This window comes from Phoca vitulina, unplaced genomic scaffold (assembly GCF_004348235.1).
Source record: "Phoca vitulina isolate PV1807 unplaced genomic scaffold, GSC_HSeal_1.0 scaffold4, whole genome shotgun sequence".
NCBI lineage: Eukaryota > Metazoa > Chordata > Mammalia > Carnivora > Phocidae > Phoca > Phoca vitulina.
Genome location: NW_022589707.1, coordinates 1,405,669 through 1,432,145, shown reverse-complemented (window position 1 = coordinate 1,432,145; position 26,477 = coordinate 1,405,669). Strand labels below are relative to the sequence as shown.

The window sequence follows — 26,477 nt, the reverse complement described above, 5'->3', positions numbered from 1 at the left end:
GACATTCTGTATAAATGAAATTATATAATATGTGGTCTTCTGTGTCTGGCTTATTTCACTTAGCAAGATGTTTCTGAGGTTTATTCATTTTGCTTATTTCATTTTGCATATTTCACTTCCTTTATTGCTGAATAATGTTCCTTGTCTGGATCACTACACTTTGTTTATCCATTCACCAGTTGGTAGACATTTGAGTTGTTTCCACTTTGGGGCGATTATGAATAAAGCTGCTATGAACAGCTACCTAAAAGTCCTTGTGTGACCATCAGCTTTCATTTCTCTTGGGTAGATATCCATGAATGGAATTATTGGATCATATGGTAAATCTGTGCTTAACTTTTTTTTTAAAGATTTATTTATTTGAGAAAGCACAAGGGGAGGAGCAGAGGGCGAGGGAGAGAGAGAATTTCTAGCAGACTCCCTGCTGAGTACAGAGCCTGACATAGGGCTCACTCAATCCCACGACCCCAAGATCATGACTTGAGCGGAAATCAAGAGCCAGCTGCTTGACCGACTGAGCCACCCAGGTCCCTGTGCTTAACTTTTAAGAAACTGTCAAACTGTTTTCTAAAGCAACTGTACCACTTTACAATGCCACCAGCAATGTATGATTACTCCAGCTTCTTCCAATCCTCATCAACACTTGTTATTGCCTGTCTATTTATATTATTATTATAGCTGCTCTGGTAGGAGGGATGTCTCATCTCAGTCTAATTTTAATGGCATTTTCTGTAGTTATTAATAATACCAAGCATTATCTCATGCCTTGATTTCCCATTTCTACGCCTCTTGGTGAGACATCCTCTGTAGCTAAAACTTTGACTTTCCTGGATTCTTCCAGAAATTTCTAGCTTAGGTGATGCTGTGATGGAAATGCATAAAGCTCACTGACTGTAATTCTGGTTGTTGTTGTTTTTAAGTAGACAAGTAGTTCTAAAACTTTACAAAGGAAAAATTCTTCTCTGCTAAAATTATAGGACAGATTCATAGCATGGTAACTTTTATAACATCCAGTGGAAGATCAAACTCACAATTGCAAAAGTTTGGGATGTCTATTTTTCTTAGGGTTTCTTTTTTTTTCCGCTGAGCTAAGGGCAAGGCCAAACTGCCTAGAGGCTTGTTTGCTTTCTTAGTAGGTATACTAAAAGAAGGCAAGAGAAGAACAACAGAATTCTTCAGGAAAATAGTACTGAAGCAAAAGAACAGTAAGGCCAGGTTAGAGAAGGAAAATCCACAGAATCAAGTTTTACTTTAATAACAATGCTGATAGAAATATTATGCAAGAATCTGAGTTCAGGGCCTATTTGAAATGGATGATAGAATTTTTCTAATGTACAAGCCCAGTAACAGATGTAATTAGATTATGCTAACATGATAAATAGTTACTGAATATCTCCCTAAATTAGATTGACCTCCATCTGTAAAGATCATAACTTTCAATGAAGGCTTGTTTTGCTTGCTAAATAATTTTCATATAGGTGCTAAGACAGCAGTCTTATAAGTGTGCTCATGGGTCCCTCTCCAGTTTATGTCTTTTCACCTACATGTCTTTTTGGAAATGGGTTGTGCTTCCTAAGACAGCAGACTACACATTCCTTTCAAGTGTACATGGGGCATTCTCCAGAATAGCTCACCCATTAGGTCAAAAATCAGGCCTCAACAAATACAAAAAGATTGAAAGCATCCATGCACCTTTTCTGACCACAACACTATGAAAGTAGAGGTCAACCACAAGAAAAAATTTGGAGACCACGAATACATGGAGTTTAAACAACATGCTACTAAACTATGAATGGGTCAACCAGGAAATAAAAGAAGAAATAAAAAATACATGGAAAGAAGAGAAAATGAAAACACAACAGCCCAAAACATTTGGGATATAGCAAAAGTGGTCTTGAGAGGAAAGTATATAGCAATACAGGCCTACCTCAAGAAGCAAGAAAATTCTCAAATAAACAACCTGCCCTTTCACATAAAGGAGCTAGAAAAAGAACAACAACTGAAGCCTAAAGCCAGCAGAAGGAAGGAAATAATAAAGATTAGAACAGAAACAAATGATATAGAAACTAAAAAAACAAAACAAAACAAAACAATAGGACAGATCAATGAAACCAGGAGCTGGTTCTTTGAAAAAATCAATTAAATTGATAAGCCTCTATCCAGACTTACCAAAAAGAAAAGACAAAGGAACCAAATAAATAAAATCACAAATGAGTAAGGAAAAATAACAGCCAACACCACAGAAATACAATTACAAGAGAATATTATGAAAAACTATATGCCAAAAAATTGGACAACCTGGAGGAAATGGATCAATTCCTAGAAACATGTAAACTACCAAAACCAAAACAGGAAGAAATAGAAAACTTGAACAGACCAATAACCAGCAAAGAATTGAATCAGTAATCAAAACTCTCCCAACAAACTAAAGTCCAGTGTCAGATGGCTTCCCAGAGGAATTCTACCAAACATTTAAAGAAGAGTTAATACCTATTCTTCTCAAACTATTCCAAAAAAATAGAAAAAGAAGGAAGACTTCCAAATTCATTCTATGAGGCCAGCATTACCCTGATACCAAAACTAGATAAAGACTCCACTGAAAAAGAGAACTATAGGTCAGTAGCCCTGATCAACATGGGTGCAAAAATTCTTAATAAAATACTAGCACACCAAATCCAACAGTACATTAAAAAAATCATTCACCACAATCAAGTGGGATTTATTCCTGGGCTGCAAGGGTGGTTCAGTATTTGCAAATCAATCAATGTGATATACCACATTAATAAAAGAAAGGATAAGAACCGTATGATCATTTTTTAAAAGATTTTATTTAGTCATTTGAGAGAGAGACAGAGCACAAGCAGGGGGGAGAGGCAGAGGGAGAGGGAGAAGCAGGCTCCCCGCTGAGCAGGGAGCCCGATGCAGGCTTGATCCCAGGACCTGGAGATCATGACCTGAGCCGAAGGCAGACGCACCCCATATGATCATTTCAATAGATGCAGAAAAAGCATTTGACAAAGTACAACATCCATTCATGATAAAAACCCTCAACAAAGTAGGTTTAGAGGAAACACACCTCAACATCACAAAAGCCATATATGAAAAACCCACAGCTAATGTCATCCTCAATGGGGAAAAACTGAAAGTTTTTCCTCCATGGTCAGGAACAAGACAGGGATGTCCACCCTCACCACTTTTATTCAACATAGTATTAGAAGTCCTAGCCACAGCAATCGGACAACAAAAAGAAATAAAAGGAATCCAAATTGGTAAGGAAGAAGTGAAACTTTCACTATTTGCAGATTTCGTGATACTCTATATAGAAAACCAAAAGATTCCACCCAAAAACTGCCAGAACTGATAAATTCAGTAAAGTTGCAGTATACAAAATCAACAGAAATCTGTTGCATTTCTGTACACCAAAATGAAGCAGCAGAACAAGAATTAAGGAATCAGTCCCATTTACATTTCCACCAAAAACAATAAGATACCTGGGAATAAACCTAACCAAAGAGGTGAAAGACCTGTACTCTGAAAACTATAAAACACTGATGAAAGAAATTGAAGAGGACACAAAGAAATGGAAAGACATTCCATGCTCACAGATTGAAAGAACAAATATTGTTAAAATGTCTTTACTACCCAAAGCAATCTACAGATGTAATGCAATCCCTATCAAAATACCACCAGCATTTTTCACAGAGCTAGAACAAACAATCCTAGAATTCGTGTGGAACCACAGAAGACCCTGAATAGCCAAAACAGTCTTAAATCAGAAAAGCAAAGCTGGAGGCATCACAATTCTGGACTTTAAGTTATATTACAAAGCTGTAGTGATCAAAACAATATGGTACTGGCGCAAAAATAGATACATAGATCAAGAGAACAGAATAGAAAACCCAAAAATGATTCCACACTATATGGTCAATTAATCCTTGACAAAAGTGGCAAGAATATGCAATGAGAAAAATACAGTCTCTTCAACAAATGGTGTTGGGAAAACTGGACAGCTACATGCAAAAGAATGAAACTGGACCACTTTCTTATACCATACACACAAATAAACTAAATTTGAGACCCGAAACCATTAAAATCCTAGAGGAGAACACAGGAGGTAAGCTGTTTGATATGGGCCATAGCAACTTCTTTCTAGATATGTCTCCTGAGGCAAGGGGAACAAAAGCAAAAATAAACTAGACCTCATCAAAATAAAAGGCTTCTGCACAGTGAAGGAAATAATCAACAAAACTAAAAGGCAAACTATGGAATGGGAGAAGATATTTGCAAGTGACATATCTGATAAAGGGTTAGTATCCAAAATATATAAAGAACTTATAAAACTCAACACCCCCAAAATGAATAATCCAATTAAAAATTGGGCAGAAGACATGGATAGAGATTTTTCTGAAGAAGACAAACAGATGGCCAACAGACATGAAAAAATGCTCAACATTGCTGATCATCAGGGAGATACAAATCAAAATTATAGTGAGCTATCACCTCATACCTGTCAGAATTGCTAAAATCAACAACACAAGAAACAAGAGGTGTTGGTGGTGAGAATGTGGAGAAAGAGGAACCCTCTTACACTGTTGGTGGGAATGCAAGCTGGTGCCACCAGTCTGGAAAACAGTATGGAAATTCCTCAAAAAGTTAAAGGTAGAACTACCCTACTACAATCCAGCAATTGCCCTACGACGTATTTACCCAAAGAATACAAGAACACTAATACAAAGGGATACATGCACCCTGATGTTTATAGTAGCATTATCTATAATAGCCAAATTATGGAAACAGCCCAAGTGTCCATCGACGGATGAATGGATAAAGAAGAAGTGAGACATATAATGAAATCTTAGTCAGCCATAAAAAAGAATGAAACCTGGCCATTTGCAACCACATGGATGAAGCCAGATGGTATAATGCTAAGCGAAATAAGTCAGTCAGAGAAACACAAATACCCTATGATTTCACTTACATGTGGAATTTAAGAAACAAAAAAAGCGAAGGGCAAAAATGAGAGAGAGAGACAGAGAGCGAAAGAGAAAGCCAAAGCAAGATACAGACTCTTAATTATAGAGAACAAACTTCGGTTACCATAGGGGAAGGGCGGGGTAGGGGAATAGGTGAGTTAGGTGATGGGGATTAAGGAGCGCACTTGTGATGAGCACTGGGTGATGTATGGAACTGTTGAATCACTATATTGTAGACCTGAAACTAATATAACATGGCATGTTAACTAAGTGGAATTAAAATAAAAACTAAACAAAGAAAAGAAAGTGGGCTGTGCCCTAAGATCACATCAGAAACTCTGTACTAGTCACATCACTTCATTGCCATCTATGAATTTGTTTTCACAACCAGTTTGTTTCTAGCAGAGTCCACTGCTTTGTGAGTTTCACACACAGCTGTTTGTGACTTTAAAATCTCTGGAGCCCTATTGAGATCTCTGCTCAAAAAATGATTGAGGGGGTAACTTTATCTTTTTTTCTCAGCTCTGTTTTCCTGGTTTGGTAAGGAATATCTGAGTGTTACAATTATTAGCTGATCTGAAGCCTTTGGGAAACTTCAATATGCCATTCAAAACAGTGGTTAAGGGGCGCCAGGGTGGCTCAGTTGGTTAAGCATCTACCTTCGGCTCAGGTCATGATCCCAGAGTCCTGGGATCGAGTCCCACATTGGGCTCCTTGCTGGGCGGGGAGCCTGCTTCTCCCTCTGCCTGCCTCGCTTTCTCTCTCTGTTTCTCTGACAAATAAATAAATAATAAAATCTTTAAAAAAAAGCAGTGGTTAATTTGGGGATGAGGTAGTTCTAGATCTCTCTTTTACTTAGGATGTAGATGGAGTAGGATATGCATGAGAATAAAACATCGTTATCTAATGGATAGGGTAGAAGCTACAGTGGAAGTGATTTGGACTATACTGAGTTCCATGTGCAAGTGGATGTGAAATCCTGGTGTAAACCAAAAATAATGCTTATTAGACAATAATCTCTAACCTCACCTCCAGCCCTCAAGTATTATGGCCCTGCTGGGTCACATGGCAACTAAAGTTTCCTAGATTTGCTTTAAATTCAAGGTAGTAGCCCAGTTGAATTGGTGGGGAAGGAAGTCAAGGAGGAAAGGCTGTTGAAGAGCTTTCTCTGCTTAAGAGAAATATATGCCCTAGAGCTGCTCCGGTACCCTTGGTATCTGAATTTTTTTATATATTGAATATGGATTGAAGAATGAAATCAGATGACATTTGATGGCAAAAATGTTTATAAGCAAATAGCCTTCTTACATTTTGGTATAAAGCTGTGAACTTCATAACTTTGTAAAGCAAGATATAAAGCAAATACAAGAGGAAAATAAAGTACTTTTACTAAAAAAAACAAAAACAAAAAAAAACATTATGGTTATCTTTGAACTTGCAACTTAAAAATAACCTCACCATTTCAGGAGATCTAATTGTATACAAAAGGGAACTCTACATTTATGAGATTATTACAAAGATTTAAAAATTGTGTCTCCAAGTTGTTAACCTGTAGAGATGTGTAAGTTCTTACAAGGTTACACACATTCGATTTTGGCAAGAAGATTACACAATGATTGGAATATTTCCAAACATCTGTTTTCACATTGCTCTTACATTAGCACAAATTTGGTATAAAGTGGTTGCTTTCTCACTCAACATAAATGAATCGACAATGGCAAGTATTGGCAAGGATGATGAGCATCCTGATACATGACTGCCTGCCATATAGTGCGGTCAATCCAAACATTAATTATTAACAAAGTTTAAATTATTTCTCACTTTTCGATTAAATAAATTTTAGCTTAAATGTTTCTTTCCCCACCTCAGAGATATTCCCATGTCTCTTCCCTAACTGCACACTCAACTGTGGGGACAAGTTGCATGACAGTCCACCATGGTAGTCAGTGGAATATTTGCTCAATAAATTCCCAAAGGAAAAATGGATCCTGATGATTTAGAGCAGGAGTTGGCAGATTTCTTCTATAAAGGGCCAGATAATAAATATTTTAGGCTTCAAGTGCCATATGGTCTCTGTCACAACTACTCAATTTCGCCATTATAGTGTAAAGCACCATAGACCATATGTTTTTTTTAAAAAAGTGGCTGCGTTTCAATATAACTTTATTTATGCACACTCACTTTGAATTTCATGTAATTTTCACATGACACAAAATATTATTCTGCTCTGGATTTTTTCCAACCCCTTGAAATGCAAAAATCATTCTTGGCTCATGGGCCAACAAGATGAATAGTTGTCAGCACTTAGTTTGCAGGCTCCTGATTTAGAGTCATGTAATTCTAAGTGATAATGAACTTGTGGAGAATATCAGGCTGAAATTCCACAGGAATGCACATCATTCCTAGGAGGTTGTCAAATTCCAGTATGTTGTTAAAGGGTGTTTTCATTTATTGTTGCTTTAAGAAACATTACATATCAAGTTTAATGGCAAACTTTTTTTTCCCCTTTCTAACGTGATTTTAATTGATAGAAGTTCTAATAAAAGGAGTTGGGTTTGCAAAAGATTCCACTGAGATATTTGAGGCCAGGTCATCAGTAGATAAAACGTCAATGAGAATCACAGGGCTTTTCTGCATGATCTTAGTTCTTACTTGATAAACAAATCTTAAAAAAAAAAAAAAAGAAAATTATTTTGGAAGCTCAAGGACAATGAAAAAACCAAAGGAGTGTAAAAATACACTTTTTTTGAGGCTCACTGGCTGAATTCTGACTCCTTCCTGGGTTTTCCATGGATCCTGACCCATGAGGGAGTGCGTGTTCACTGACATTCCAGAAGGTTGGAGGGATAAGTAACTATTCCTAACAGCATAGCATTTTAAAGGCAGGCGTCCAAGTTGGTTCCCCTCAATTCCCTGAACTATTTGCCAAGAGATGTGAAAGACAAATCTCTAACCTGATTGTTGAATTGCCTCTCTATCTGGATGCATTCTATCATCCAAAGTCAGTTTTCTGTTACCAGTTGTGTGTATAATTTCAAAATTGTTATTTATATTCACACTGCACAATGCAAAAGAAATCATACAAAAGGGTAAGTCTGTGGAATGACTTTATAATGATTTGTGCCTCCCATCCATCCAGCCCCAAATGAGGGGATTTCTCAACCACAGCAGCGCAAAAAGAGGATGAGGGGGCAGGGATTTCTTCTTAAGGTGAAGTCTGCGCTGCACCATATCTCATGTTGGGCTCATCTCCTAGATTTCTGTGCTCCTCTTCCTTTATTTAGGGTGGGTACAGGGTAGAGTTAGGAGACCTGAAACAAGATAAGTATAGAATAAGCAGGAAAATGAATCCAAGAGAAAAATCAAATTGGGCTTGAATCTTCACTCTTCATTATAGATGGAAATAGACACTTGGTGAGCACCTGCTGTATGTTGGAAACTTCACATAAACTCTTTGAGTTGTTGAAATAAGCAAGAAAAGAGGAAGGAACAAAAAATGTCCCTTATTTAGCTGATGCACAGCATGGAAGAAAGCCAACTGCTTCAAAGCAATTAAGGAGACAAAGAGGTTTTTTAATAGGGTTTTGTTTCATATATTATCCAAGAGATCGGGTTGACTTCATTGAACTTTTGATTCCTGACGACAGCAAACTGCATACGTGCTCAAGCATTTGGTGTGTGTGTTTTTCAAGCAGTGTGGGATGCAAATATTGGTTGTGACTCTCTGGAAATCAGGATGTCAACTCCGTTTTCCAGAAGGCAATGATGTCACAGCTGCTTCTGATTAATACGTCATGAGACCACTTGATGGAAGACAGAGAACACATCTTGAACTGTGGTTCTACTTAGTGAATGAACCTCTGAGCATTTATTGGAATGTGGTCAATTATTAGACAATTTAAACAATTATCAGAAAAGACATGTTTCTGATTTAGCCTCCTCATCCTTTTCTGTTTTTCCCTATGATTCAGGAGGAAGGACGCTGGCTTCTTATCCTACAAAGACCACCTGCCAGTAAGCCAGGTGGTAGTTGGAGATACTGACCGTCAAGGCTCAGAAGCCAAACTGAGTGTGGGCCCCCTGCGCTGCCAAGGAGACAGTAAGTTTGCCCAGAAGCTGTGGCTTGCACTTTCTTATCAGTCTGAAATAGCATTTCCCAGAAAGTCAGCGGATGGCAGGAAACAGACTTGCTCTCCTGTAACTCCCAAAGAGACATCATGCAATGAAAATAGAGCCAAATGGAGAGCTAGATAGACCTTAAAACATACAGGAGGGTGACAGCCGTAAAGCCTCCAGGACAGGAGCCTAGGTTTGGGCATAAAACATGGATATCCATCTTCCTTGATATTCATATGTAACAAGTTTGACTACCTAAGTTTATGGTGATATAAATAGCAATGCTAATAGCATACGAGTGGCAGTCAACAGCTGTGGTTGCACCGAGTGCTGGTGTTAATGCCATTAGCATGACTATTGAGATCACCATAAACTGAGTTATGGTGACATAAATAGTCACATTATGGCTTAATGTATCATTGTAAACTTGGATTATGGTCATATAAAGTTTGACATTATTGCTATCAAATTTCATCAGCATCAGAGCTTGATGGTCCCCTGTAAGCCAAGGATTGTTTCTGTAACTCCGTCTTGCTTTCAGGATTCGAGGAATTTGGGGCTGCTAGCTTGGACTGTGGGAGGTCAGGGAGTTAGAGCGATGATCCCGCCTAATTAAGGGCACCATTAGGATTTTATGTTATTTGATACCCTTGAGTGTGCTTTATGTGCAGTCGGAGGGGAATGGTGTCAGGTTGCTATGGGGATTCTGCAATGAGCATCCTGGACGTCGTTTTCTCGCTTCTTGTCTATGCACGTGATTTGGGCAACTCCCCTGGTAGTTCTATGCTCTTTTTTTTTTTTTTTTTGTGATTGTGTGCTAGGCATCAGGAGACCTAGATTGTGTTCCTTAAATAACTGACTTTCTGGGAGACCTCAGGCAAACCCCTCCACTTTCTCGGCTGTGGTAATGAGAATACCACCTGCATCCCAGCTCCTCCTGGGGAGGCCATAAAGATTTTAGTGCCTGGATCTGGATTCCTCCTAGCAAAGCATTCTGTGTGATGGAATATTATTACCACTTCCATAAATCAAAGGAGAATTAGACCTACTAGATACAATAAATTATTGCATCGACTCCAAGAGGTGTCCTAAGGAATGTAATGGTGCATGCTTAAATGTTTACTACTTAGTAAATTGGGCCTGTTGGCAATTAAACAAGGCAATGTTCCTGATACAAAAGAGAGATGGAGTTTGTGCTGATTTTTCTTTTCTTAGTTAGAGAAAATGAAAATGCTGCCTTTAAAATTGAGACTGGTCAAAGAGCTTTATCATACATTTATTGAACAAGAATACTTTATTCGTCGAGCCAGTCTTAGTAGGACTATGCAGCAAGAAATTTAATTTCAACTGCTTAAGAAAAAGATATTGACATAAAATAATAATAAGTATACATTTTTTAAAGTATTTTGAGAGATGGATGTATGATAGGATCGCTCTCAAAATAGGCAGGTTCTCATGTGCTGTCTGTTGAAATTCAGTTTCATTATGTCATAATTATTCATTAATATATAAATGTAAAATATTTCTCACTCACTAATTCTAATTCTGGAGTTAGCTATGAATGAAAGGAAGGGTGCCCCAGGAAGTAATTGACTAACTTGGGATAGTTATAAAAATCCCACTTCTGCAGACTTTTGTTATCACTCTTAAAGAGAAGATTGCAGCCACATTGACTAGTATATGTTGAAGTGTATTAACAGTTTATAGCTAATATTAGCTTGCTTCCCTTAATCAATAAATCAGTCTTCAAGAAGAACTTATTACATGTCTGCTATTTGTCTGGCACTTTACTAAATACTCTTGAGAAATAAGAAAAAGATGTCAAACTACATTTTGAGAAATGCACAGGAAAAAGTATTGGAAAACAAAATGTTTTATAATAGAAGATTAGATTCTGCAATATAAAATTAGTGCTACTGATGCTCAAGAAAGGAGTGTAATATGGTGTATTTCAGGCAGACTTTGTATTTCAAAAGAGAAAATAGGAGAAGTATAGTGGTCAGTGTTTATTTGCATTTCTTTTCTAAGGCTGTTGTTCTTAGAGACATCTTTAGGACCCGTTGATAAGACGAAGAGCTGTTTTATTCGTGGGCGCCGTATGAGCTCAGTGTCCTTACAGAACTGAAGCTTCAGAGAGACTCTTAATCCGTATTTTGCCTGATACTGCATAAAGCAAAAGCACAGTCAATATTTAATTGCAATTATATGGGATGCTTTTGTGTCTGAGAGAGAGAGAAATCTTCCCTTTTTGCAGGCATCTCAGAACATCATACCTTGTACCTGAATTGCCAGGTAGCAGTTTTGGTGCCTATCTTCCCTTTAAGAATGTTCTAACCGGGCACAGTAATGAGAAAGGGTTCCACATCATATCATTTTACAGTTTTTAACATGTTTGATTTCCTCCGATACTTTTACAGGCCCCCCATGAGGTGGGGAAGGTTAAATATTAGCCTTTCTGTTTACAAATGAACAAACTATTTCTTTTAAAATGTCATTTACACTACAAATTTCTGTATGCCCTTGTAGCCTCTGGGAGGCTCCAGGAGGAAAGACAGAGCAGAGAACATAAACAGCTTTCTCTGTTCAAGGTCAAGGTTGTTTCCCTGAGTCAGTTGATGATTAAATTAAATCATTAAAAAAAAAAATAGCCATTTGGGTCTTATCCCACCCACCCTCGTCCAGTTACCAATATAGCATGAATGTTTCGGGGATTAAATTCCAATGGTTATAATTTAAAAAGGGGCATAGTGTACTTATCCTGTTGTTTATAGAGATTAACTTACTTTGTATCATTTACTGAAGGCTCTACAAAGCTACGGTTTAAAAAAGCAAATCTGTTGTTGGAAAATGTCTTTCTCTATTTGAGGAGTCAAGTGATGACAGCTTGGAAAGCTGTGTCTTGAATTAGGTCCACGTTCTATCCCCCAGTCTTAAAGAATGAAACAATTTTTGGAGGCTCTGACCAACCGTTTCGGTGGTTTCAGTTGATTTCATTGTGCCTGCTGAGTTTCATTTTTACTTTGACTCATCTGAACTCATAGACCCATATAATCCAAATGCTAAAGAAAATCAGTGAGTTCCACCCGGGTCTGCTGCATTTCCCTTACAGTGCTGAAAATGCTTATGCTCTTATAGTGTAGTGTTCTGAGGTTTTGGTGGTGGTGGTGATGGTGGTTGGGTTTTTTTTGTTTTTTTTGTTTTTTTGATACGTTCAAATGGAAACCTCAAATCTAAATAAAAATGAAAGTATGCCTAGGGATGGGTGGTTAGCTAAGATAAAAAGTGTGGTGAAGTTACAAATCCCCCTCTTAAACCAGGCATCCTCACCAAGGAAGAAACAAAAGAGCTATTTAGAGGACCAGCCACTGGTAGGTAGAAATGGTTTTCAAATGTAAATGCATCATCATTCTTGCAGAGAGTTGCAAACCTTCTGTGGAGTCCGTACAAAAATAAAATATTTTGGATTTGGGAGGTAGAAATCTTATTCGTAGTATATATAGTGAATATAATTAATTCTAGAAATAAAGTATGTGCTAAATAATTGCTTTATTCTCAGCTTTATGAGCTAAAGATTTTCCATATCTTCTCTAGGGATTCAGGGACTTAAAAAATTAATTAGCAGCAAGTTTGCTACAAAAGCAAGTGTTTTCAACACACGTGGGTAGAAACCATTCACGAAAATGTGTTACTCTAGGACTCCTTCCCAGTCCATGCCAGAAACCCACTCTGGCTGTAAGATAGGCCAGCAGGGCGCCAGGGTCAAGCTGGATGTTTCACGTGCAAATCCAGTTTCTCTGATGTGACTCAGAGAGGCCAAGAAGAAAAGGTGAGGAAGGAGGCAACACATCCAGCTCAAGAACACAGGAGGGCAGAGACAAAACCAGCCGAGCGTGAAGGAACTAAGATGGTGATGGAGTTCCATCTGAACCAGAGTGGGCATAAGTTCTCTGAGAATGCAGTCTTGTGTGTCCATGTACTTCCAAGGCCGTGCTCTTTTCTGCAAGACTCTCACAAGCCACGGCTATAACCAGCCATTCCCTCGCCGAGAAAGACAAGGCAATGACCATATCCACACCCTGTTTCTCCATGGATAAGACATTTCCAAGGGTAATACGGATGTGCCAGGCACGCACACACAGGCCACACCATCTCCCTTTGAGCATCAGTGTGAGACGCCCTCCATGCACAGAGAAGGACCGGACAAGGAGAGAGGGGCAGCCGCTCACCTGAGCTCAGAATGCCATCCCCAATTATGGAAAGGAAGCCATTATTTGGGCTCCAGAGAGGAGTTTTCTTATCCCCTTTTATTTTGCTGCTTTAGGCTTGGAAGAGATGAGGAAGGCAAAGGGCCCAGCATGCACGTTATAAGCCACTTTATATTCATCTCTCTCTTGATTGTCCCAACATCCTGGATGAGGTGGGATCTTTGACTCGAGCGTACCAGTGAGGAAACAGAACCAGATTTATGGGGTGATGTGCCAATAAGTTTCAGACCTGGGGCCAGAAGCTCTGCGTGGTGCCAGACCTGATCCCAGAATGGATTAAATTTGATCATTCAGAAGATGCTCCCCATCCTTTTCCTTTCCCCATTTCTTCCCACAAAAATGTGGCTGTATATACTTGCTTCAAGTAAAGCTACAAGCAAGAACAAAGGATCACAGCATTCTAATGGTAGACGACTCTCAAAGCTCAAACAGTGCAGACCCTTCATGTTACAGATGAGGGAACTTGGGTCTAGGGAGGTTAAGTGACTGGCCCAGGGTCTCCCAGTGGGTGTATGGCAGAGCACATTGAGACAGTTTGACGTGAGCTTTCAGAGCTTTGACCTGGAATTCTGACCTCGGGTCCCTGCCTCCCAACAGCTGAGCAGGGTAATAATGTGGTGCTGGCACTCTTACTCTCACCCCACTGTGAGATCAGCCATCTGGAAAGCCTGATCGAAAACCCGCAACCATGGGGATGAAGGGTCGATGGCAGAAAGTTGGTAACTTTTGTGCTTTGTTTTGTTTTTACTTTGACCTTAAGTAGTTTTTTCGTTGACAGTAGAAGGCAGGAAGATAATGGAGAATGATGTGTAGAAATGATTAACCTCTATTTTTTTCTTAACATCCCAGCCTCCGCTGCTATTGCCATGGGCTGCTACCAGCTGAGAAGCAGGAGTATCTCTAAGAACAAGCAGAAATAGTGAAATTTTCAGGATCAAAAAGTAGGCTGATTCCCGTTAAAGGACTGGAGCTCTCTGGGCTCTGGGCGGATCTGAGAGCAGCTCCAATTACAAAGGCAGTAGAGGGAGAAAGAAGGAAGGCTTAGCTTTGGTCTTCTGGACTCCAGAGTGACTTTAAACAATTAAAAGAGGACAACTCCCCCAGAAGGATCAGCTCTTTAATGCTATTTGGCCATTCAACTTTAGCCACAGACTCAGTTCGGAAATGGGAAGTCAAGTGTTAGTTACGGTTTGGGGAAAAAAGGGTATTTCTATTTTACAGTAGATATGGTATTTGCATGCGTGTGTGACTGACTTTCCTACCTGTCCTTTCAAATACTGCTCCCGTTTGGAGGAATCACATCCCACAGAGGAGATTCGTCTGGCTGAGTCCTGCTATATTTTTGTCCCCGTCCCTTCTCTAAACTTGGCACTTTGCTGAAGTAAAAGGACCCCAGATACAGGAGGGACTTTGTTCTGTCAACTGAATCCCCATGATTGTTCTTTTGATGAGCTTTCCAGGTGATCTTTAAAAATACATTTGCAGAAGAGAGTTAGACTGGTTCTGGCTGTCTGAAATTATGTCTGCAATCCTGACACTGAGGGCTTGGAATTAGCGTGGATTTCATGGTCCCTAACAAGGCTGCCTTCACTTTGGACACGGGCCACAAGTCTGGGGGTTCCAGGCCACCCTGCTCCCCTGACCAACTGACTATAAATTTGGGGCTTCCCACTATTTCCTCAGGATCAGTAATGCACTAGAATGACTCACAGAATTCAGGAAAGCACTGTATTTAAGATTAAAGTTTTATTATAAAGGTTACAAGTCAAGAGTAGCTGAATGGAAGGATGCACAGGGTGAAGTCTGGGAGGGGCTCAGATGAGAAGCTCCCTTGTCCTCTCCTCGTGGACATCACCCTCCCCACATATCAGTGTGTGTCACCGACCAGCTCGCCAAGGTTTGGGTGTCCAGAGTTTTTAGTGGAGTTTCATATGTAGGCATGATTGAATAAATCATTGGCCACATAAGTGAATTCAGTCTCCAGCGTCTCTTCCTTCTCTCCCCTGGAGTTGGGGCTGATAGCTCCTGGCTCAAAGCCCCAACCCTCGAATTCCTCAGTTGGCTTTTCTGGCAGGGCCAGCCCCCATCTTGAAACGAGGTAGGACCCACCACCAGTCACCTCGTTAGCATAAGCCATCAGGGACTACCATGAATAACAAAGACCTTCCTATCACTCAAGAAGTCTAGACGTTCCATTCCAGGAACTTGGGATGAAGACCAGATAGATCATGATTAGACCACAGTCTGTTTTCTCTATTTGTTTGCATTATTGGTGCTCTCACCCCCAGCAGGGGATAGGAACTTAGGCAGAGATCTACATCCCAGTGCCAAGGGAAATGCCTGCCACATTGAGATGCTCAAATATGTGTTCATTAGATGAATACGAATGGTTAAATAACCTCAAAAGATTTAAATAAGCATTTCAGGCTCACAGTGGAGACAATCCCACTGAGACACTTGATGATGAATTGCAGAAAACTTTCACAGACAATAATTGCTAATAGGGGTCCAGGAGAAGAGCTGTCACTCGATTTATATGCACAACTATTTTTAACCTCGATAAGATTTTTGCTCATTTATTCATCTTCACTAAATGAAAACTTTTATTCCTTTGTACCTTGAAAATCCCTTGAATCTGATGATTATCTTCAAATTAAGGATTAAAAAAGAACTCTTTTGCCAAGTTTTTCTATTTTCTCTGGCATTTCTAAATTAAGATGCACGTGAAGTATTAAATTTATAGAACTCATTGTTTAATCTAAATTAGATTAACCCCCCTACCCCCTCAGAGACCCAAGCAGACTATTCCACACTTTTGTTTATCCATGTCTCAAGGTTATTACACAAAATTACAATTAGTCAGTGCTTCGAGCCTATTGTTAGGGTGCTAAACTGTGAGTTATAAACTACCTCACTCTGGCATAATTAAAACCATGTTCCAGTTCATCTGCTTTATGATACCTGCTTGGCTTTTCATAATCCCTACTACATGCAGGCCTTGGAAACTCAGAAACTTCCCTGAAGAAAACCTTTAACAATCTCCTCTTCCTGAAGTTTGCTGACACTTCCGAAGTAACAATCTTACCACGGTCATCGGGATAAAAAATAAATTGTACTAAACTATTGCAAGCATTATGTATTACTGTCTTTAAAATAAATCTTAGTTCAGAACTTACCAGATACATGCCTAGAAAGCAGTGCATTTGAATCTGTGTTCACTAATTGGCATGGTAAACTGCTCCATGACCTACGTGTATAGCCTCAGTTGAAAAGTAAAGGGGACCCCATGTCCCATCCATCCATTTTCTCTTTGAGCCAGCCCAAGAGTCAGTGATCTTAAAGTAAATGAATCCTTCAGGCTGCCTAGAAGGGGGAAAATATCAGTCCCTAGACCAACGCCTAATTGAGAATCTCTCTCAATCCTTAAGTGTGAATAGAAAAACCAGACTCAGCAAGGGCAGCTTGGTCTTTTGATGAAGGAGAGGTCATTTGCCCATTAAGATTCTATCTGTGCCTCTTCTGTTCAGGGTTTCTCTTAACTTACTCAAGCTTTAGACAATGAGGTAGCTTGACAATCTTTTCCGTAATCCCTATGTCCAGTGCTTTAAGTATTCCTTAATTGCATTCTAGTAGATTATCCTAATCAATTTTGTTTCACGGCATTTAGGCCTTTAGGATGTAATTCTATTACACTGAATAGGATGCAAATTGGGCTTGAACTTAAAATATGGCCTGTTATTTAACAGAACTATTTTGCTGGTTTTTAACCGAGTTGTGACGAGACATATATACCTCAAATATTCTGCTCTGGTGTCCTTTCCATTATCATACCTGAGATAAGAGTGTGACTGACTCAAGAAGTCAGGATTGCCACGGGATGACCTCATTTTCATTGGGTACTTGGCTTACTCTTATGGTTTGACCAAAGATACTAAGTTAGCCCCAACTGCCTCGGTTTTCTGCATGTGAAAAAATAAAACCAAAAACAACAAAGAAAGCAAAAAGCTAGCACTTTCTGTCAAATAACCTAACACCTTGGAATTGAATTTGTAAAAAGACAACTCAACCCGAGAATTAGAGCTGAGAAGAAACTCTGAGGCATTTTATTTCTTATGTATATTTACTTATTTACTTATTTCAAGGAGATAAAGTCTTCATCTTAATCCTCCAAATTTACATATGGAAAAATGCACCTGGTATTGTTTAAGTATAATGAGAGTCTGATGCACCAAAATTAAGTCTGGTTGTTTCTTTGCCTGCAAAACTGACCATTTTTCTGGCTCAATGCTGATGACCCCCAAAAGAAGTTACTCTTTAACAGCTATAGGAAGTAAGATGATGGCTCAAAGTAGCATCTGTAATACAGGAAACTTTTCAGCTTCTCTTTGGGATTAAGGAGAGAAAACGAGCTGTTGATTCCACCCTGGGCCTTAGGTGGCCATATCATACCTGAAACCGGTCATTTATTGGTGACCAGTGTCCAGACTTTATCTGATGACGTTACAAAGAAGCGAATTATGTTTAATATGGTAAGAGAAAACAACAAAAGGAATTCAGTTTGGAACATCAATTCTGTGCAGCTACTGCCAGCAAACTCAAAGCCTAAGGTGGGTGATGGTCCAGTGAGGCCAAAAAAAAAAGACCCAAAGTAGCAACTGAGACATAGGTTTATTGGGGGAAGCTTATGTACAGGGAGTCCAGGAGCAGCCAACTGGACAAAGCATCAGCTGTTGGGATCTGTGTGCAGCAAGCTTTTATATTGTAGCAACTCACCCTAGCAACTGTCAGTGGCCCTTCCCCTCCTTGCTCAGCCAGCATTTCCAAGGGGATCAAGTCCTACCCCCTGGACGCTCATCATTACAAGGGAGACGCCCCAGGTTGGCCACCTCCAGGGCCCCGATCTTGAACATAGAACAACCCATCTTCTGCACATGCTGCTTGGTGGGGATTTAGAGAGAGGACGAGATCTCTACATTCTCAAGGTAGTGGTTACCAGGGGCATTCAGCATGTGCTTGCACAAACTAGCTCTCCAGCAGGTACCATACAGATTCTTAGCACTTTCTATTTTTGAGAAAACTCCTAAACTATTTTTCTAACTCTTCTTAGCCTGCCTAACTCCAGTAGCCAGGCCTCCTTCCAACCTGTTGACATCCCTCTGCAAGGACCATCTATTAGAGAATCAAGAAAAAACTGGATGAAATTTATATTTAGGATAAAGTAATATAGTGTCTACCATTTCTGTTTCATGCAGCTATTCCCTCCCTTTTACACACACACACACACACACACACACACACACACACAGAAATGCTTACCCTGAGAATTTCACATTTGTACTTACTACTGCTATCGTCACCTCAATCCTGAACCTTCTTTAACCCCATGGTAACCCCAACTGGGGGCTCAAAACTACTGAGATCAGTGTAGTTGGAGGAACTCTTGTTAGAGATGGGGAGGAAGACAAAATGAGATTAGAAGTCAGGTAGTGTCTCTGCCATGTGCCCTTGGAGACTGTGGAGACGGGTGCACTGTAGTCAGCTCCAAGAATGCTGTGTGTCCCAGCTAGTCTGGATCCATCCCAGGCTTAAATGCATGATTTAGGGCTTTGTCTTAAGGGGGGAAAATTACCTTTCTCATTTCAAAGTTAAAACATTGAATTAATGATGAACCAATCCTTAATTCAGAACAATTCTATGTATGTATGGTAAGAGAGTTCAATAATAAATTTGAGTCTGTGGCCTTTTGTGCTAGTGTTTTAAGAATCAGTTCATGCTATTTTACCCGAAAAGCCATAAAGAAGATGAACTATTCTCTCTGAAAGTAGCTCTCCACTGGGGAGAGATAGGGCACTAAGAAGGCAGGACTTTGCTTTCCTTTGTTTTCCTGTTGCTTAGCATTCTAGAGCAGTGCTACCCAATGGTTCACTGTGATCATGGGAATGTTCTTTAACTTGTGTGGCTCATATGGTAGCCTCTAGACACAGGTGGCTACTGAGCATTTGAAATGTGACTAGTGTGACCAAGGATCCGAATTTTTAACTTTACTTAATTTTAGTTAGCTAACATTTAAAGAGCCCCATGTGGCTAGAGGTTGCCATATGGACCGCATAGCTTTAGCACAACAGTGAGAGGCCACTTTTGGAACCCAAGAACCTGTCCCCACCTGGAATTCAGTCTTCCTTGTGGCTACAAGTTGGCCTGCTCTGACCCTTCCTGGAGTAATAAGAGATTAAAGATGAAGAAAGAGAAAAGGTGGGTTCTGCCTTTGCTAAACCTAAGGTCAGAAGGGACCAGAAAGTACCTGGGATACATATCACTGCCTGAAAGATACACAGAACATTTTCTCAGCTGCTCCATAAAATTCTCTGTGTATCAGCCAGGAAGATGGTACAGAATATAACATTATACATGTAGATTAAGAAGTATTTTTTTATGGTGAGAGTTTTCATTTCATTTATGGATTCTACTCTCGGAATAATTTATCTGCAGAGTAGAATTGTGTTTAGAGGCTTACTTCATTGGTTTCAATCTTTTCAAACTTTATTTTAACTTTATATTTTGAAATGCAGTACTTTCTCCATTTTTGCCTACTGACAAAAAAACTAAAATAATAGTATTTCAAAAAGAGATATGGTTGCATTATGTCAACAACAACGTACTTTACAAAATAAGGTGGAAGCCTATAAGTAATTCTCAGGTGGACCTGCCTGCAGAGGTCTTCGTACATCTTCACTAGACTTGTACTTAACCAGTAGGACCTGTGGAGTAGACCTTTCCCATCCCACACCGTTTCTACCTCGGGATCTCATGAGTGACATGTTCACATCCCAACCCTTTTTGCTGCCATTCATAACCCTGTCTCCCTCCTAGCGTACCCGTTAGATGTTGTCATTTACAATCTGAGGATAAACGCTGATTGTTCAAAGGAGGTAGCAGGAGAGAGTTGTATAGAGCTGTAGCTGCTAAGCACTAGTTTGAGCCACTTGAGGCAAGGTTGGGATGGGGAAGGTAAGTGCTATGGGCCACATGTTTGTGTCTCCCCAGTATCCAAGTGTTGAAATCCCAACCCCCGAAGTGATAGTATTAGGAGGTGGGGACTTTGGGAGGTGATCAGGTCATGAGGATGGAATGGGATTAGTGCCTTTATAAAAGAGGCCCAAGAGAGCTCCCTAGTCCCTTCTGCTGTGTTAGGACACAGTAAAACATGCCAATGAGGGAGCTTGTTAGAGACTCAGGTTTTTATTGGCCGTTAATTCTGTGGGCAGCCCCACACAAGTCCCATTGTACCAACAGATTAGGCACAGTGAGGCAGTCTCGTTCGTTATTCAGCTAGCTGTGCTGGAATTTCAAGGAGAAACAGTCAGATCTGCTCTGTTACCTCTTTTCTGTATGGGAGTCCTCTCCCTCTTTTCTCCATCCATGGACACAAAGCTTCTCTAGCATAACAGAGCTGCCCCTCACCTTCCTCCTCTGCTTCCCACCCCCTTCTCCAGGTGCAGAACCCCATCTCTTCCCTCTCCCTTCAAGAAGAGTCTTATCCCACATCCAGGTCTGTGACTTCACGCCTTGCTTTACACTTCACTTCACACCCTGACTTCTCCCTGCCTCAGACAGCCCCTTCCCCAAATCTTAAAACCAAAGAGAAAGAGAAGAGCAGAGATTGTGCTGTTTCCACCTGAGTCGGTCATCTGCATCTCGGGACGAGGAGTTTCTGCTGCGTCAGGTTCCTGAGCAGGACCAGCTAAGAGACTGACAGAGCCTGATGCAAAAGGGAAATGTAGGACCCTTGTTCAGAAACTATTAAGAATTTCAGAACAATGGCAGTGGAACATTAAACCAAGTGTGGGGCCCTTCTAAACCTGCATAAGTCACATACCCATGTCCTGAGGCCTGAGCAGAGAGCAAGGTCAACTGCAGAGCCTGGGTGTCCTTGGGGTGTAGCAGGCCTGCAAGAATGGACCTGCAGGCTTTGTTTCTCTGGTCAGTTTGAACCTCAAGGAACATTTGTGTTCCTTGAAACCATGATGAAAATCAACCCATGTATGGGAAACCATTCAACACAGGGAGTTACACGTTAGTAGGCCATACCGAGTTATTCAGTGTTTCCCAAATTTGTCTGATCACAAAAATTCCCTAAGGGGCTTGTCAGAATGCAAATCCCCATCTTCTTCCCCCAGAGACTTCAGTTCAGAATTCTAGAATGGAGCCCCAGACTCTGTTTTTAAGAAGTTTCCTAAAAGGTTTTGTGACAGGGAAATTATAGAAACTCTGACTAAGAGTTTGGGGGCAGACAGACCCAGGCTCAAACTTTCCATTTATCAGCAGTGTGACATTGGGAAAGTTGTTTAATTTCACTAAGCTTCAATTTCCTCATCTGTAAAATAGAGATAATTATGCTTAGTACAAAAGGTTGCTATGGGGATAAAATGAGACAAGTGTATGTAAAGAGCTTCAAACAGTGACTGGTGTAGTAAGTTCTCAATAATGGTAGTAATACATATTATACAAAAGGAATAAAGCTTCTTTAAACCCCTCAGTTTTGTAAAACTAATATGAATTAAACATAAATGCAAATTGCTAAATGCAACCATTATTATTTCTGACAAAGTCACTCAGAAATAATGAATCACAATCTAAGGTGAACAAAAGAATCAATCATCAACAGCAGATGTATTTTGAGCACCAGCTGTATACAAGGCATTGTGACAGGCTGCAGACCAATGGTTTTGGCAACGAAGGAGTTTATAACCTAGGTCAGAATAAGATAGAGGGATGAAAAGATGCATCTCTTTTACAAGGAAGCACAAAGAGGTAAAAGAAGTTTCGGGCACCACCGAGGGATCCTGAAGGAAAGGAAGTTGGAATGAGTAGAAGTCATTGCATGTGGGGTTGGTGCAGTGGACAGAGGGCTTGAATTGGAATATGTATTACAATCAGTAGACCAAACTGATAGAAGCCAAGGGTTCCTATAAAAAAAATAGGCACGCGACACATAGTAAGCCTTTGGATAAATACTCAAATGATAAAATGAAACCTGATCTGGAACCAGAAAAACCTGTAAATGCTGAACCAAGAGCTGAATACATTCTGTAGGCAGTTTGTGAGCCGGAAAGAGGGGGGAGGGAGTCATCTGCCAAAGGTTTAATTTAATTAAAATATTAAACTCTTCACTTATGTTTAGTTTCAAAGATCTGGGTTAATGCAGTTTATCTTTCTCAAATGTGTATTTTAAAAAAGAAAAGGAGCGTTGCTAATAAAGGAAATGAGGTAATGCAGTTGAAGGGGTGACTATAGGTCCACGTCCAACAATGATATGACATAAACACACATTTAAAACTTATTGTCAGGGGCGCCTGGGTGGCTCAGTCGGTTAAGTGTCTGCCTTCGGCTCGGGTCATGATCTCAAGGTCCTGGGATCGAGCCCCGCATCGGGTTCCCTGCTCCTTGGGGAGTCTGCTTCAACCTCTCTCTCTGCCTACAACTCCCCCTGCTTGTGCTCTCTCTCTCTCTCTGTCAAATAAATAAATAAAACCTTTAAGAAATAATAAAATAAAACTTATTGTCAGATTCTCATAACAGCCATCTTTCCTTTTAAGACTTTTTAAAGCTACTAATTTTAGACAAGCCTTTCTTAATTGTGTGAAAACTTTCAGACAAGGATAGTATTTTAATATTTTTCATAAGTCTGTAAATCGTTGGTGACTGCTGACTCGTTTTGCTTCATTTATATATGGAGACAGTTGTGGGTCCAATTATGCCCCCAAAAGGATACGTTGGAGTCCTAACCCCCCAGTGCCTGTGATTGCTGACCTTCTTCGGAAATAGGTCTTTGCAGATGATCAGGTCAAGGTGAAGTCACACCGGAACGGGGTGGGCTCTCATCCTGTAGGACTGGTGTCCTGATAAGAGGAAAAGACAGAGTCACAGACACGCACAGGGAAGAGATGGGCATTGCTGTGACACAGGAATGCGGAGGGTGCCACCGGCCCCTTCAAGCCAGAGCAGACACGGAGCAGACTCTCAGAACCTTCGGAAGGAACCGACCCTTCCAACACCTGGATTTAGAACTCCTAGTCCCCACGACGTACGACAATAAACTTCCATCGTGTTAAGTTTGTGGTGCTTGGCCACAGCCGCCCCGAAAACCTCACACAGCCACCGGGTCCCTGGTCAGGCCAGGTGGAGTTGGCTCTGTCCGTGCCGTAAAGGGTAGCTAAGAAGTGTTGGAAGGACGAAGGCGAAGATGATCTAATTTAGTGTGAAGTTGATACCCTGCAGAGCAGTTCGTTTGAGAGAAGAGAGTCCTGTTCACAGGGGAACAAAGCTCGGTTCCCGGCGCTCTTCTGGGCCGAGGGCACGGCTCACCCTGTGCCCTCCTGAGGAGGCCTGTGTGGCAAAACCCAGGAATGAACAATTGTCACGTACTAATAATCGTATAATAATGATTATAAATAACATGTATTGAGTTATCTACCATGTGTCACGTGTAGTTTAAACACCTCACAGATCACCTCATTTAATCCTTACAGGTATCCTGTAAGGAAGGTAATAGTCTCTTCCTAGTTTACAGATGGGAAAACCGAGACAGAGAGAGCTTCAGTCATGTGCTTCAGGTCACACGGTAAACAGCAGAGCTGGAATCTAACCCAGGCAGACTGGCTCCAAAGCCCTGTCTTGGCCTTTGGGGTTTAGCAAGGCTTTCCCAGACCCATGCCAAGAAAACCTCGTCCTTCTGCATAGCAAGAGAAAGATCCCCTGGCTCTGGATTCCAGAGCCCTGCGGAGGGCCAGGACTTATACACGCGTGCGTAAGGGAACAGCAACATTCATTTCCTAGAGCTGCCTTTAGAAATTGCCACCAACTTGGTGGTTTAAAATAGCAGAATGTTATTCTCATAGTTCTGGAGGCCAGAAGGCCAAAATCAAGGCCTTGGCAGGGCCAGGATCCCCCAGAAGGCTCTCGAGAAGGATTCTTTTTTGCCTTTTCCAGATTCTGGTGACTTCTGGCACTTCTTGGTTTGGGGCAACGTAACTCCAATCTCTCCCTCTGGCTTCGCATGGCCTTCTACCTTCTCTATGGGTCTTTTTGTGCTTTTCTGTCTCTCATAAGGACACCCTCATTGAATTGGGGCCCCAGATCCCCGCATGATCTCATCTTGATCCTTATATTAATTGTATCTGCAAAGACCCTATTTCCAAATAATGTCATACTCTGAGGTTCTGGATGGGCATGAATTTTGGGGCAACATGATTCAACCTGCTACAATGGTCGAGAAACATCTAGCTAGTTCAGCAGAGAAGCAGATTTAGCACAGAGCCTCTCAGCCCCTTGAGCCCCAGAACTTTGTCTCAGGGACCTTCGCCTTTCAGCCAAGGACTCAGCACAGATCTTAGCATGTAGCAAGGCTCTAATGTAGAGTCCACAGCAGCGACTCACCCCACGGAGGTGTGGAGCAACCCACCCAGAAGATCCCATCACATGGTTGTCATTGCTGACACCAAATTCGTTATTGTTAAAATTCATTTTTTTGTATCTTTGAAGTATAAGAGAACTTGGTGGTTAATGTCACTATTGCAGTAATTAAAGTCACCAGTTCAAGAATGGCTGACATAAAAGAATCAGGACTCCTCTTATTCTAAGCTAAATTAAAACTAATATATATAATATACATATATGCACTTGGGTTGTAGAAAAGCTGCATATTAATGTGAGGATTTCTTCTCCCTTGATAAGGGATCTATCTACGGAGCCATCTCAGTATCTAATACCATCTAGGTATCTAACACTTGTGAGAAAGATCTTTAAAATAAAGTGTTTTTCTTGGAGCATGTAGAAATGTTACAAGATATTCTGTAGGATTCTCTGATCTGGTTTTTTTCAAATTGGTATTTCTTTTAAAGATTTTTTTTTGAAGATTTTATTTATTTATTTGACAGAGAGAGGCACAGCGAGAGAGGGAACACAAGCAGGGGGAGTGGGAGAGGGAGAAGCAGGCTTCCCGCTGAGCAGGGAGCCGGATGTGGGGCTCGAGCCCAGGACCCTGAGATCATGACCTGAGCCGAAGGCAGACGGTTAATGACTGATCCACCCAGGCGCCCCTATTTATTTTATTTTAGGGAGAGAGAGTGTGTGCAAGCTAGGGGGCAGGGGCAGAGAAGGAGAGAATCCTCAAGCAGACGCCCTGCTGAGCACGGAGCCTGATGCGGGGCCAGTCCCACGACCCTGAGGCCATGACCTGAGCTGAAACCAAGAGTTGGGTGCTTAACCAACTGAGCCACCCAGGCACCCCTCAAGTTGGTATTTTTTTTTAATAGTTCAGCTATTAAATAAAGTTCATGCATCAGCTTGTGTTCAGAAATAAGCTTAATTACTCATCAGTTCACACCCTTATATTCATGGCTTTCCAATGGATGGCATTTTCTATGTACATTTTTTATTAAACAAGTTGTTTTATGCTTAGAAGTCATTCCTTAAAAAATGATTTTGCTACTAACAAAGACCATTACGTTCACAAATTCTTTCTCCATGGCTTGATGCTATCTTTCTGCACTGTAATTAGCTGCATGTATAGTTAATTATTATGAGAAAAGTAGAGCATCTCCAAATTTCTACAAGATACTTGTTCTCTCCTTCAGTTCCCACATCCACCCACCCCCCCAGTCCCATATGTCTTTTCATGGTGGGAAGATAATAAGCACACTTTTTTAAAATGACAGCAAAATGTTCATCAAGAATTTCATAAGGCTTTGATAGACTGAACATGTATTTAGAACAAGCGTTCAGTGAATCTTTACTTTGTTTTTTGAATGAAGAATTCCCTTACCTGTGTTCCCCATTGCTAGAAAAATGCACATTTTCAGATGCATGCAAAATTTTGCATATAATTTCAAAGAGAGTGGAAACACTTTGAAGGTCATATGTCAACCCCAGGCTAAGAATGGAGACCAACATTTATTACCCATTTATTATGATAATCAATCATTTCTCTTGATACAAAATACTTGAGTGAGCCAGTAAGATTTATTTAAATGACACACTTACTTTTGCCCTAAATCTTGATGTTTTTGGAGGAAAAAATGATTTTAAAAATACTTTATTAGTTAGGATCTTCAGATTCTCATAG

At 40.5% G+C, this 26,477-nt stretch overlaps 1 protein-coding gene across 4 annotated transcripts in view; it reads left to right on the top strand.

The window, feature by feature from the left end:
- Positions 1–26,477, top strand: part of CNTNAP2 (contactin associated protein 2) — a 1,915,205-nt gene that overhangs the window by 1,564,285 nt on the left and 324,443 nt on the right. For all 4 annotated transcript variants that reach the window (XM_032401131.1, XM_032401133.1, XM_032401132.1 and 1 more), the window contains one exon: positions 8,945–9,072. In XM_032401131.1, the coding sequence (XP_032257022.1) occupies positions 8,945–9,072 (128 nt within the window). The remainder of the gene's footprint in view (positions 1–8,944; positions 9,073–26,477) is intronic.